This window comes from Centroberyx affinis, unplaced genomic scaffold (assembly GCF_046629955.1).
Source record: "Centroberyx affinis isolate AG114_WGS23_722 - 3 ecotype Tasmania unplaced genomic scaffold, CSIRO-AGI_Caff_v1 ptg004545l_1, whole genome shotgun sequence".
Classification (NCBI taxonomy): Eukaryota; Metazoa; Chordata; class Actinopteri; order Beryciformes; family Berycidae; genus Centroberyx; species Centroberyx affinis.
This window is the reverse complement of record NW_027282178.1, coordinates 111,390-124,554: the sequence shown is the minus strand read 5'-3', so window position 1 is coordinate 124,554 and position 13,165 is coordinate 111,390. Positions and strand designations below refer to the sequence as shown.

Sequence of the window (13,165 nt, the reverse complement as noted above, 5' to 3'; positions counted from 1 at the left end):
AGCATTCAGAGAGCTCCGTCCACTTTGCGGTTAATCATGGAGGGCTGGAAGCCAGGGTGGCGGCGGGCATGCTTCAACAGGTGGTCACTCCGCATGAAGCGCTTCTCACACAGGGGGCAAAGGAAGCGCTTTTCTCCTGTGTGAGTGCGGGTGTGGCGGGCCAGTTCATCGGAGCGAGCAAACCTCTTCTCACAGCCGGGCCAGGTGCAGGGGAACGGCCTCTCACCTAGGACGGGACGGACAGAGAAACACATCAGTGGATAATTCCTGTTTCTTGTCAGGTCACGATTCCACTCGTTTACTGCTCTTTTATCTCCTGTAAAGCACCTTGTAACCTTGTTTTAGTAAGGTGCTATATACATAAAGATTGATTGATTATTGAACTTGAGAGTAGTCTAACAACTAACTTGGTTCTCTGGTAACTGCCATATAAACATACAATTTCAGGAACATTTAGTGACTGCTAAACCTAAATGAGTGTCTGGCATACAGGCAACCAAGACATAATTTCCAATTTTCTTGTCAAATTCTCCTCTTTTAGACCAAAACAAAGTGTTGTTGATTTTAGGTGATTTGTCCAAATATTATGCAAAGTGTAATGGTTGCTCTAATAACTAATAACTTTATTTATAGATGCACATATTCCAGTATCATTGAGTCCATAGACCACTTTCATACTGTATTCACATTAGTTTTGACCTGAAAACCAGCTATTAGCCTACCTTCCAAGTAGAAAAAAATGTTTATATTTCAGCATATTTGTTTTTTTAAAGATCAGGGCCTGTTGCCAGGGATCCATAACAAGACAAAATAGACATAAATGCTACTGCTTTGAGAAATAAACATTTCTGTGCCCTCTAGTAGGTTTATTGCATGTTGTGCTTATCAATTTTATGCCCAAAGGAACCACTTGTTTAAAATCCCACATTTAAACTGCACTATAAATGATAACTGGGAGTGCCAAGGGCTTGAGGGGCAACACACTGTGGGTCTCTCTGTTAATTTGTTGAGGCTCTGTTTGGGTTCCATGTTTTCTCATTACAAAGAGAATTTACTTTGTGATCTGTGTAGGAACAGTTTATTTCTTTGCCCATGAATGTGTTTATTCTAAGGTAAGCTGGGCATAAACATATAGGGCGATTAAGTAGGCTGAATAAGTTAAAACGTTTTCTGGGTAGAGATAGTAGTACTCTCTTTTTTTGTAGGAATTTAATTAATTATAATTTTACATTCATGTTCCAATGGACTGTTGCACTACAATTTATGTCCTGTGCTCTTTTGTCTTCTTTCCTTTTGTCTGCTTTTAATTTTCTGTTTGTTTTTAACTTGCCTTTTGTTGTATTTCCTTTTGTAAAGCACTTTGTAACACTTGTTTTGAACAGTGTTATATAAATAAAAGTCTTACTTTTGTTGCTTTATGACCTCCTCGTTTACAACGGCTCTCCTGATAGCCTTGGTGCTGTAGCCTAAATTATTAACTAACTATGAATTGTCATCCTCAAGCTAGACCAGATGGATCAGCTAGCTCTCTCTCTCTCTCTCTCTCACACACACACACACACACACACACACACACACACACCTGCCACCAGTAGCCTACCTGTGTGCGTCCTCAGGTGCGCCTTCAGGTGAGAGGATTTCCCATAGGTTCTGTTACAGTCTCTGTACGTGCAGCAGTGTCTCCTCACAGCCGGGGAGGTTTGACGCTCTGTGCTCGCACTAGTAACGGATGGCGTTGGGGAGGTGCCATCGGACAGGGTGGAGTAACCACTTTCCCAGCACGAGCTGCTGTCTGCGTCTCCGGGGTTGATAGAGTTACTACTACTGTCCGACGCCGGGCCAAACATCCCCTCTTTCAGCATGTCCAACACCTCCCTGTCCTCCACCGCGCCCTGGGAAAGGCTCTGCGAGGGCCCCACCAGGTCAGAGATGCCGGGGGCCGGACAATGAAACACGGCTCCTGTGGAAATGGATACCAAGCACTCTGCGGCGAAGTAGTCCGTGTGCGCAAACGTTGCCATCCTGCGTTGTAGGTAGTTGGAAGGCTCTGCAGTTACGCGACGGACACGCCTTGTCTAAAACAACCCAAACTTAGATGGTTTTGAGGAAAAGAAAACGCGTTCACATACTGCTCTTGTCTTATCCACAGCCTCGTGTCGTGCTCGGGTCATTGTGTGTCGTGGAAACCGGTGAAATTCACGCCCCCGGTGGACACGCAGTGACGACATCCACCCAGGCACCCACCCAACGTTACTGCAAGTCAGCACATTGCTTCCTTTCCTAGCACCCTTTCCTCGTCCACTTGTATACTGTAGGCTGAACAAGACCATATGAAATATAGTATCTGATAGGGACAGGCATCTGGAATTAAGATTTACATTTGCCCTGCAGAATAATGTTTTGCACATCTGTCTCCTTTACCATTCATTTACGTTAGTGATGGCAATGTGTTGCTTAGCAGGGATTATAGTGGACTCTCAAAATGGGACATAAATGTTCCCCAACTACAATTCTCACGTTCAGAAAAAGCTTGAATTAATCTTGTTTTCAGTCTTTTGTTGCCAAGACCCAAAACATTCACAGTCCTTTGATATAGGCCAACATAAAAGGGTTTTTTCCTCAATGCTGTGTAAAGACATAAAGTGCATTTGTGTGTGGAGGGGTGATGGTTATGTTTGATGCAGTAGGTCAGGCTGCACTAACTTTGCCTTGTGCAGGGGGGATGTGCTGTTGCATCTGCCTTAATCCATAAGAGCATTTGAGTGGGACACCAGACTGTTTATGTAGTCCATTGACAAAGAGATGGGAGAAGTGTGTGTATCTGTGCGTGTGTGTGTGTGTGTGTGTGTGTGTTCGGGGGGAGGGTGGGCAGAGCTTAAGATCCATCTGTCCGTGTTTCCCCACATCTCTACATGGTGGCAGACAGTGAGGGGAGGTTGGGACAGACTAGAGGCCTTGTACTGGTATAATTAAAACAGATCATTTGAACCTTTTTTGGCACAGATAATAACTAGGCCCATCTGCTGCCCCTTCCCCCCACTATTCAGCAAAAAAACACCACCAGCCAATCAAGGTCTCATTCAATCCCTTGGACGCCCATCAGCCAATTAATGGCCCGAGTCTTTCTCATGGTCGCCCACGAGTTAATAGGATCTGCCGAGTGCAGCCGTCAGCCCGGGCCTTTCACTAATGGCAGATCTTTATTCACTGGGTGCCAGAACTGCAATGAGTGGAAAATCGGGCCTGAATGGGACACACTTGACCTTGATTCCTTGAGAATAGGCAGTTCTCTGGCAGAGAGCACAAATAAAGAGAACTAGATGGAGCAAAGGCCTTTAAAAAGAGGGAGAGAACCATATTTATTATCAAGTCGTGATTAGGTTTTATTTATTTCCTATTCTCTCCTAAATTCCTGGAAAAAGACAATATCTTTAAAACTAAAAGTAAATAATAAACAGTGGATAACAAGATATGTCGACACACAAAAAACCCATCCACAGCTGGGTTACCCCAATCCTCACCAAAAAATAAAACCCATATTGATCCATACATTTGAGTAATAAAAGACATGTATGTTTCTTTTTAAACAAAAGCTTTTCATGTGTCTGCTTGAAGCTTCTGTCACAGTTCTTTATCCACCCACACACAAGTTAATCTCAACATACCCCAACACACTACTGTGTTGTATTGCTTATACTCCCTCGCAAATGAGCATCAAAATAGAGGGTAAACACAACAGAGGCTCTGCACAGTCTCTTATAAACAGCTTTGAAATAACAACCTGTCCACAACCTGGTTTCTTAATGCTATTCAAACTCTGTTCCTCCATGTGAAAACAGACCTGACAGAATCAAATACAATTATTTGCCTGATTGGTCTGAAAATTTGTTTTGGGAGCAATCTGACAAACATATGCTTAATTTTGTATCCAAATATATAGTGGAAAGACATCAAACCAACTGGAAAGATAAATAAAAAGTCACTCAAAGGACTTAAGTTTCATCATTTTTTTGTCTTTGGTTCTGAAGATACCAATATAAACAGCAGATACACTGGGTAAAACACTAAAAAAAAATGTGTTACACTTTGGTTCATATATATACAAGTAAGCCTGAAAATCCTAACCCCTCTTCGAAAACAAATAAACCAAATAGAAACACAGTCTCAGTCTCACCTTTACTCCAAAATAATCACTAAGACTTAGTGATAACTAGGAATAGTGAGTTGAAGGGTGCAACACTCAATATCTGAGGTTAAAATGACAATTAGTTAAGCCATAATCCATTTTGTCTGCAGTAAAAGTGTTTTTAACTATTTGTCATTTTAACGTCAGACTGAGTGTTGCATCTTTCAACTTACCGCCCTAAGAAACATTTTTTGGAGTGCACCTCTTGTCTGGTTAGCAATATGTTTTTCATCAACTGAAAACTAGGAAACCATTAGCCAGAACGGATGGGGATTTTGTCATGGCGGTTAGTCAGAAATGGCGGAGTATGTCTGAAACGTGCAGTAAAAAGGAAGGACTTTGGATTTATCTTATCTGCCAACCCAAAATAAAACAAATAGGGCAGCCAACTGGCATACCTTTGTATCAGTTCACTTTGTATATTGATCACAATATTGTAACAGAAAACATAGCCTGCACCCCCAGCAGAACAGGACAAATTATGTTGATTAAAGTGATATTTCCCCAAATGATTAGAGTAAAAAAAAAAGCAATAAATCACAAGTGCAATACAACATGGTCGAGCTAGAGTTTTCAATTGTCACAAATCAGACCAGCAGCTATAAAGGTATTGTACTATATCACAAATCAGACCAGCAGCTATAAAGGTATTGTACTATACATCACTCTGGTACTCAGTGCTGTGTAGCAAAATCAACGTTCAACCAGACTTTAAAAGTGTTACAAAGAAGCTATCCATGTTAAGATATGTCCAAAATAAGTAAAAATACTTCACAATCATGTAGGACTACTTGCTCTTATCGCCTTTTAGAATCAAATGAAGCCTGATAATCATCCAAGCCTATGAGTTCCTGGTCAATGCAGAGAACTATGCATAGACATAGATGAATATTTGTAAAGATTGTAAACCAGAAAGTGAGAGAAGGAACAGACTTGAAAAGAGAAATTCTGCAATCACACGTAGCGTATATGCTGTCAAGCAGAACCCAGTTTTACCTGACTGATTAGCACAGTATAGTGGCTGAATAACAATGTCATCATGTTGGATAATAAATGACAAAATGTCAAACATTATCCACCCATCCAATTTCAAATGCCAAAATATCAGTGGCCTCATAACAGCTCATTACTGCGCTCTTTGATGGAGCCGTTAAAACTCTAATTATCTGTAAACAAATAAAAGGAGGAACAATTGTGCAGTATTGTAACTAAACATCTGTTCATGTGCTAGTTGGTAGCAGTGGGGATTAATTATGGTTAATCAAGTCCAATCAGAATGTGAAAATAAGATTCAGTCATTGAAATGAGAAAACGTATTCTCAATTATTTGTCAACAGCCTGGATCTACTGTAAGAAGTATCGGAGATGAAGAGTTTTTCACTCACTTCCTAAATTGTCAGAATATGGACTGGAAATAAGTAAGAGAGCCTTCAGATGGACCGATTTAGAGACAGAAGGACATAAAAACAGGCTAGAGGTAGAAAACCAAGGCCTGGGTAATGTTAGCGTTCTTGCACTGTTCCCGACGCTGAGGGAAACAGAGGCTTCCCTGACATGATCTACAGGTGTGAGACACAAACAAGAAGAACAAAACTAAAACAAAACAAATGGCTACAGGCTTTCAGATATGTCGCTAAAATAAAGGAGATGGAGGCCCATTCCTTTTGAGTCTCTTGAACTTCTGTCATTCTTGAGCAGAGCCATTCCCACTCCAACACTGGGATACAGGTGTGATGTGGGGAGGACCCAAGATAATATGGAAATTCAGCTGGAACAGGAAAGGAACCAGTGGTTGGCTGGGAGAGGGCTGTGGCGGCTCTTGGAGTCATTTTCCATCGCAGACACAGAGAAGAGTAGCTTTAAGTGGACCAGGAGAGATGATGATGTTGATGACATTGGTGCTGATGCTAGTGGTGAGGTGTGGCGGTCAGGCGTGCTGCGCTGCCAGCTCCTGTCCTATGAAGCGGCGCAGGCGCTCCAGATACTGACTGTACAGTTCGATGTCGTTGTGTCCCGCTCCCTCTACCCAGAGAGGCTCCACCGCCTTGGGGCAGCGCTCGAACAGGGCCAGGCCGTGGGAGAAGTCAATCACCTCGTCCTCCGTCCCGTGGATGATCAGCACCGGAGACGTGATTTTGGACACTTTTTCAATGCTGAGAGGGAAAGAGAGGGCATAAAGGAAGAAAAGAGGTCAGGGTTTAGCGATATCATATCAATCCCATATCAAACATCTCTTTTGCGACAGAGAGCAAAGGAGGAGCCTTAGCAGAGAAACAGAGAAAAGAGACAAATGTTTAGCAGTGGGACAATCCTAAAACAAGCAACAAGTTTATCAAAGTAATGACATTTCCTGAAAACTGCAAGTTCTATACAGCTTTCAAGAGCTTTGAAAGCAGTCGGCAACAATCGCAACGGTTTTCTTGCCCATCTCCTCACACTTTGGGGACATTAAACAAAAGTGAGTCTTAGGTGCTCAGACTGTCCTCCGTATTTCTGTCAAATATACTATCAATATAATATGAACAGCTTTATTCAAAATGGGGATATCCATTTTAAAAAAACTGGCACCTACTTTTACAAAATATTTGCTTGCATGAAAGTAAAGCACACCGTGGGTTACTCTTAAAATTATAAGACATCCCAATACCATTGCAAATGCATTGAATACAGACAGATTTAGAACAGAATAACATAGAAATACTGCTGCAGTAGAGAGAGAGTGAGAAATGGAAAGAGAGAAACAGACGAGAGAAGCAGAGTGAGAGAGACAGAGATATGGGTGAAGCCAGCTGGACAGTAGGCTAGCACACCCACTCTGATCCAACAGAGCAGGAGAACACTGGAGGCTTTCTCACAGCTCGCTACACGCAGTGAGGCATTCCCTGGTCCCCGCCACCTCGTCTCCTCACCCACTGGTACCGTCTGGGACGAGACTCTGTGTTAAGGCTGGCATTGGCTGCTATACACTTTGGCAGAGTGTGCTTCTGAGACTTAAGTGACAAGAAGTACAACAGGGATGGTCTCTCACTAATGACAATATCACTCTTTATCTTTATTGGCCCACTAGTTTTTTGCAGCCAGGGATTAAAAACAAACAGTAGCAACACATTACATAGGACACATCAAGTTATAATTCTGCCCTACAAAGGTTTTTCCAAAAGGTCAACATCATGAAGTTTGGATTTCATTTAAGCAAAAATTAGACCCATAGGTGCTACGAAACGTAATATGTATTATCTACTTCTGTACCAAGAATACTTTTGTCTGGACAAGAGATAATGAAGATTAAGATAATGAAGACATATTTTCTTGGTCTTATGCCGTTACTGCCCTTTAGCTTTGTAGGGGAGTTTACATCAGCCACCCATATTCTGAAATACTACTACTTCATGTAAGACCCTGTTGATCGTAACTGGAATAAATGAAGAAATCTGATGTAACACGTTGTAACACGTGACAATATTTAATCTTTTTGATAAGAGTCGAACTGGAAATCACACAAATCTGCGTTCCAACTCTGCATCTATTGAGCAACATCAGGAAGACTTACATAAGGTCTGGTAATTACCGCGCAATTACCGTGATATAATGACAGTAATTATAGCTGGCATTATCATGAGTGAATGAGGAAAATAAAGTCTGTATAGAAGGTGACACACATATGATTTAGATGTGCTTCTGTGCAGCTGAATATCATCTTGCAAAAGAGGCCAAATGAGAATGATTGCTGTGTAGTGGGAACACTCCTGCTTGATCACACAGAGTTTGACTTAGAAATACAGTCGGCTTTGAATGACCTCGTCCCCTTTGAAAATAAAATAAAAAGACCTGTAGATTGACCAAAGAAAGACATAGAAACTGCAACCATAGCACATAAATGTCACCCCTATAAAGAGGAGTTGTTCTAACAGCACAGATGTTTGTCTTGGACAAGAAGTACTTTCACAACTGCAAGTTGCAATTACCCTCTTCTGCTGGCAAGTCTGTAATTATGTGGAAATGCCAACAGGCAGCCAAACAGTCTGTGTAATGTATGTGTGTGTGTGTGTGTATCATGTATACATGACAGCCTCATTTAGGGATTTTATGAGAGAGGAGGTGGCAGAGAGAGAGGGAGAGAGAGACAGAGGGCCTCATTTATAAAGATTTCTTTTGGACAAATCTGATCCTTACAATCAAATCACAAAGTTGTTATCTTGACTGTCCAGTTTTGTGTAATATATCAAAAGCTAAAACAAAACGAAATCCTATCATTACCGTATTGTCATGAGAATACGATGATCATTTTCATTTGTTTCTAACCATGAAATTTAGACGAATGTCAAACATTACTTTTATACATGAGGCTGAAAAAAAAAAAAGAGAGCGAGTGTGATGGAGAGAGATACAAAGAGACAGAAACAGAGAAAACAATATCCACCAGTCAGAGACTCACTTGGGGAAGGCGTCGAAGCAGTAGGTTTTCTTCGTGTCGGGGAAGGCCACTCTCATGCCAGAGGTGAGGGGGGAGTGAAGGACCACGGCAGCACACTCATACCGTGACGCCAGGTCTACAGTGGGGACTGTGCCAATGCTCTGTCCATACAGGATGATATTCTCTGGGCTAATGCCATACCTGGTTAAAAACACACAATAGCATTGGCAAAGAGACAGAGATAAGGTTCTAATATAGGCTAACCAAAGTAGCGCTCTGTTGTAATATGCTGAGTACAGTACTGACAGAAATATGAAGCAGGGCAACAGCTGCAATGAGGCATCTCCGCTTTGCACTAATGAGACACTTTATCACGGTACAATGTCCTTGAGAGACATTTACCCCCTGCATCCCTTCTCTCCATCCAAGCGTCTCACCGTCTTTCTCTCCCACTGCATCTGTCACCGATAACTGTCCTCACTGCCTCCCAGCTCCATCCCAGTCCCTCCCTTTGCCACCTTTCTTTACCACTTCTTAATAGCTTTCTCTACTTAGCCCTCCTCTCCACCCCCCGCTACTCCTCGCTCTGCAACCCCTCTCTCCTCTTCAGTTTTCACCCCTTCTTGCTTCTTCTCAGTACACAGGTAACTCACAACAGAGATAGCCCTAACACGACAATGTTTGAACCCTTTTACATAGCACTTTCTTTTCCTCTGCACATATACATTTTATGTAGCATGGCACAGCTGTGGTCTTGTATGTACCTCCAGAGGAACCACATTATGTAGAGACTGCTAAGGTTAAGGGCTTGATTTCCCTGTGGGCTAACCTGCAAGACACTGTATAATAAACCATCTCTTGAATGGCATATATAGGCCAATTATGTCATATGATACCGTGTGCGCAGGGCGTGCCAGGCAGCATCGATGTCTGCGTAGAGGTTCTTCTCAGACGGCTTGCCAGTGCTGACGCCGTAGCCCGAGTAGTCGTAGGAAAAGATGTTGCAGTTGATGCGAGTCCCAAGGCCGATGTAGAAGCTGCTCATCTGGCCAAGGTCTACTGCGTTACCATGGGAGAAAAGCACTGTAAATCTGAGAGGAGGCACAGACAGAGGAAAGGGGGTTAGTACACGGGCCAACAAATATAGAGTTACACACAGAGTCAAAGATTTCAATCCCTGTCAGCGACTTCAGTTATGTAGTTGGTAATACAGTACACATATAGACTGTACAGCGTTTTCATTTGTGTATTTTCAATCCTCGTTGTCTACATCCTTATTCATTACCACAATACATGATGGTCTACATCATGTATTGTAGCTCCGTTACCAAGCCGTATCTTTACATTTGTTTATCAACGTTTGTTACAGTCATGGCCGTCTCCCTGTGGCCCACACTCATTAATAGACATGCATGTGCACACAAAATACTTCACATTATATTTTAGTCATGTATCTGAACACTCTTATCCAAGGCAACTACACAAGATCACTTTAGAGAAACTGTACACCTTTGCCTGAGGCTTTGCTTGAGTACAAATGCCATATGATATGTATGAATACTGGAAAGTAAGGCTGAATGATGAGGCATCGCAGATGGGATTAACAGCAACTTTTAACAGTGGCATGTTAAAAACTGAGGATAAACACAACTGAAGTCAAGATATTTATTCCATCCGTGAGTCTGACCTGATAACTCTCACAGCACTGAATCTAATCTATTCATAAGCAACCTGTTGTTAAGACAGAAACGACCAGTTTGTGCTAATAAATCTCTTACTGGAACTGGCCAGTGTTGGAGGATTGGTTTACCAAGATGGAGCCATGTCAAATGACTCTTACTTCTAGACATTTTGTACAACCTGAGTAGCAGGGTATCCACTATAAGCCTTAGGTATTATAGCCCTTGCCTTTTATTCATGAATGCATGTTGCACTCTCCAGAGCAATCCGATACTTTTTCTACACAGAGATTGTTTGAGTTCCTGCCTCTGTGGTTTTGTTTATGAACCCATATAGGTCAACGTTTAGCTGTTGGGCTTTTTACTCAGAGTGTGGAATAACGAAGACTACCATATCAGGACTAGTTTGGATTAATTCTTGTGTAATACTAGATAGGCATTCATACAAGATAGATAGACTGTAACACAAGCCTGTCCATTTCTTTTTAATTGTTTTGGTAAATTAATCAGCAGCAGCACAGTGCAGCAGGATAGGGACCTAACTGAAGCCAAATTATTTTGACTCTCAGCACATAAAATATAGCCTAGTTAAACTTAAGCCAAGTGGCATGATCACCACTCATAACATGTCTCCCGATCACTGCCTGTAAACTCTGTGACACAAACCCACAGCAAAACATGACTGACAAAATGAGAATGGGCTTTAGAAAAGGAAAGAAACGGTCAAAACAGATGACAATGATCTATGAAAAAAGCAGGAAGAGCACAACTTTGAGACAGCTGACTCAACAGAGAGACAAGTACAGGAAGTAGACCTGGGCCGTGACCAAAAAAGAAAAGACAAGAGATAACGCAGAGGAGACAAGAAAGGAGGGTGTGGAGGAAGTGTGAGACATTGACATAAAGGAGAAATAGGAAACGGTAAGCATGTTGTAGCCTATAATGTACTGAACAATCAATTAATTAGTGCATGTCAATAGATCCGATATCCTTTCAAATGACCCACCTGGCATTAGGGGCACAGCGAATGTACATGCAGCCGACTCTGTTCCCCCGGCTGGAGCGGGTGAGGAACACCTCTGTGGTGTCCAGCTCCCTCTGGGAGTACTGAAACTCTGCTCGCTCTGTCAGGTGGAGTTTCCACTTGCCCTCTACAGCTCCGGCCCCCCCGCCTCCCCCGACCGCCGCCCCGCTCCGCGCCCGCAGGCCCGACGTCCCCGTTGCCCCCGGTGCGGCGGAGCCCGCCTCGAGGTCCGGCAGGAGGGCATATGTGGGCTCAGGGGGCAAGAAGGCAAGCTTGGCTGCGATGCGGCTGGGACAGGGAGGGCAGCAGAACAGGCAGCAGAGCTCACTGAGAGAGAGGCCATTCATCCTTCACTGTGGAGGAAGAGGACAAGAGGATCACTGTGCACTGTGACTCTACATCGATCCCAGTGTTAAGACAATGCCACACTTATTACAATGTGATATACAAGGCGTTGTGTGTCTTAGTGCGCCAACAATGAGGAAGAAAAAAAGAAAGAAAAAGGACATAAACTAAATAACTCAAGATCACGGCTTATCAAGAGATTAAGCTCATGCATTGGCTACGTAACATCACTCAACACATCAGTGCAAATGAAAGCAACAGCAGACCTACCTGTTGAGCTGAGGAGCTTATTCAGGGCACAAATAGGTTACTTGGAAATAAAAATAGAACAAGGAACACTTCCTTCTTCTTTCACTTCAAAAAAAGTTAGCCACATACAAACCAGGATGCTGATAGTTAAGTGTCCCGTCAGCAAAAGGAGGAAAAAAGTAGGCTAAAGAAGTGAAGCCTACTGGCTGACAGCGAAGTGTTATTTAGAAATTATGTGGGTTGTTTTCTGAGTTGTTATTGAAGTCCACATCAAATCCATTTTTCCAATTGTTGAGAGGTTGATCGGTGGTTGCAGAAATGATTTGATGTTCCCCAAAAGTGTCTTAGATTCTTGAAGTAATCTGCATTTGTTTCTCCTGTTTTTCAGCTGTGTTGACAGTGAGTATACGTCTCCAGTGCAGTCCTGACCTCAAGAAACTCTGAACACTTTTCAGTTGCTATGAAACAAGCTCATCATTGTAGCCAACTGTACGGATAAATTATATAATAACAAGAGCAACGTTAGTTTCAAAGTTACATGTTTTGACCGGGGAGGTAGTTCTTTTAAAGCTTACTGTTTGCGCCTACCAGCTAACGCTACGGTAACATTAAGTGCACTGCTGGCTTAAGCTAGCAAGAAGACAGAAACACGGTTGCTCCAAAAAAACAACAACAACAACGTCCATTCGCGAACACCGACGTCAAACAGCATTAAAACATGCGTAAAACAGAATTAAAACGCCGATATGAATCCCTGGATCCACACTGAACGACACTGATGTTCCCGGTGACTTTATGGATAGCGACTGTCATTTAAATTAATCCGTGTACGTGCGGTATTTTCCCCCTTCTCCCGTTTCACCGCATCCGGAAGTGACAGCTGACAGGACGTGACGTAGGGAGTTTCCATTGGACAATTAAGGGAAACTTGTTATCTCAGTGAGAACCATGGGTGGCAAAGTTTAAAAACATGACGAATTTGAACTTAATTGTTCATTCACAAATTTCACAAAAAATGCGTAAATGATAGAATATCTGTGGTGACATAAGCGCACGTGAATCACCGCAATTACATTACTTTGTGCTGCACGGTTTATCAAACCTGAAGTGGGCCTATTAATTAAGAGCAAGTCATCATGTATCAGTGTTAGATAGACTACTTGAGTAAACCCGTAATGAATACCATACGGGAACAGACCCCCCGGAATACACACACACCAACTGCAGAGGGAAGAAATTTCCTGTAGTGAGGTGCTCAGGAAAGGACA

General features: G+C 42.6%; 2 protein-coding genes across 3 annotated transcripts; both read right to left on the bottom strand.

Moving 5' to 3' along the window:
- Positions 1 to 5: 5 nt before the first annotated feature.
- Positions 6 to 2,021, bottom strand: LOC139665365 (Krueppel-like factor 16). Its single transcript, XM_071544360.1, has 2 exons — positions 1,601 to 2,021; positions 6 to 226 (listed from the first exon to the last, which is right to left on the bottom strand). The coding sequence occupies exons 1-2, from the start codon at positions 2,019 to 2,021 to the stop codon at positions 6 to 8; spliced, it is 642 nt and encodes a 213-aa protein (XP_071400461.1).
- Positions 2,022 to 6,098: 4,077 nt separating this feature from the next.
- Positions 6,099 to 12,750, bottom strand: abhd17ab (abhydrolase domain containing 17A, depalmitoylase b). 2 transcript variants are annotated; one of them, XM_071544357.1, is made up of 5 exons: positions 11,919 to 12,750; positions 11,286 to 11,656; positions 9,497 to 9,691; positions 8,622 to 8,801; positions 6,099 to 6,339 (listed from the first exon to the last, which is right to left on the bottom strand). In XM_071544357.1, the coding sequence occupies exons 2-5, from the start codon at positions 11,648 to 11,650 to the stop codon at positions 6,114 to 6,116; spliced, it is 966 nt and encodes a 321-aa protein (XP_071400458.1). In that variant the 5' UTR covers positions 11,651 to 11,656; positions 11,919 to 12,750; the 3' UTR covers positions 6,099 to 6,113. The 2 variants fall into 2 exon arrangements, with proteins under 2 accessions (XP_071400458.1, XP_071400459.1); XM_071544358.1 differs by lacking the exon at positions 11,919 to 12,750 and having other exon boundaries at positions 11,286 to 11,811.
- Positions 12,751 to 13,165: the final 415 nt, after the last annotated feature.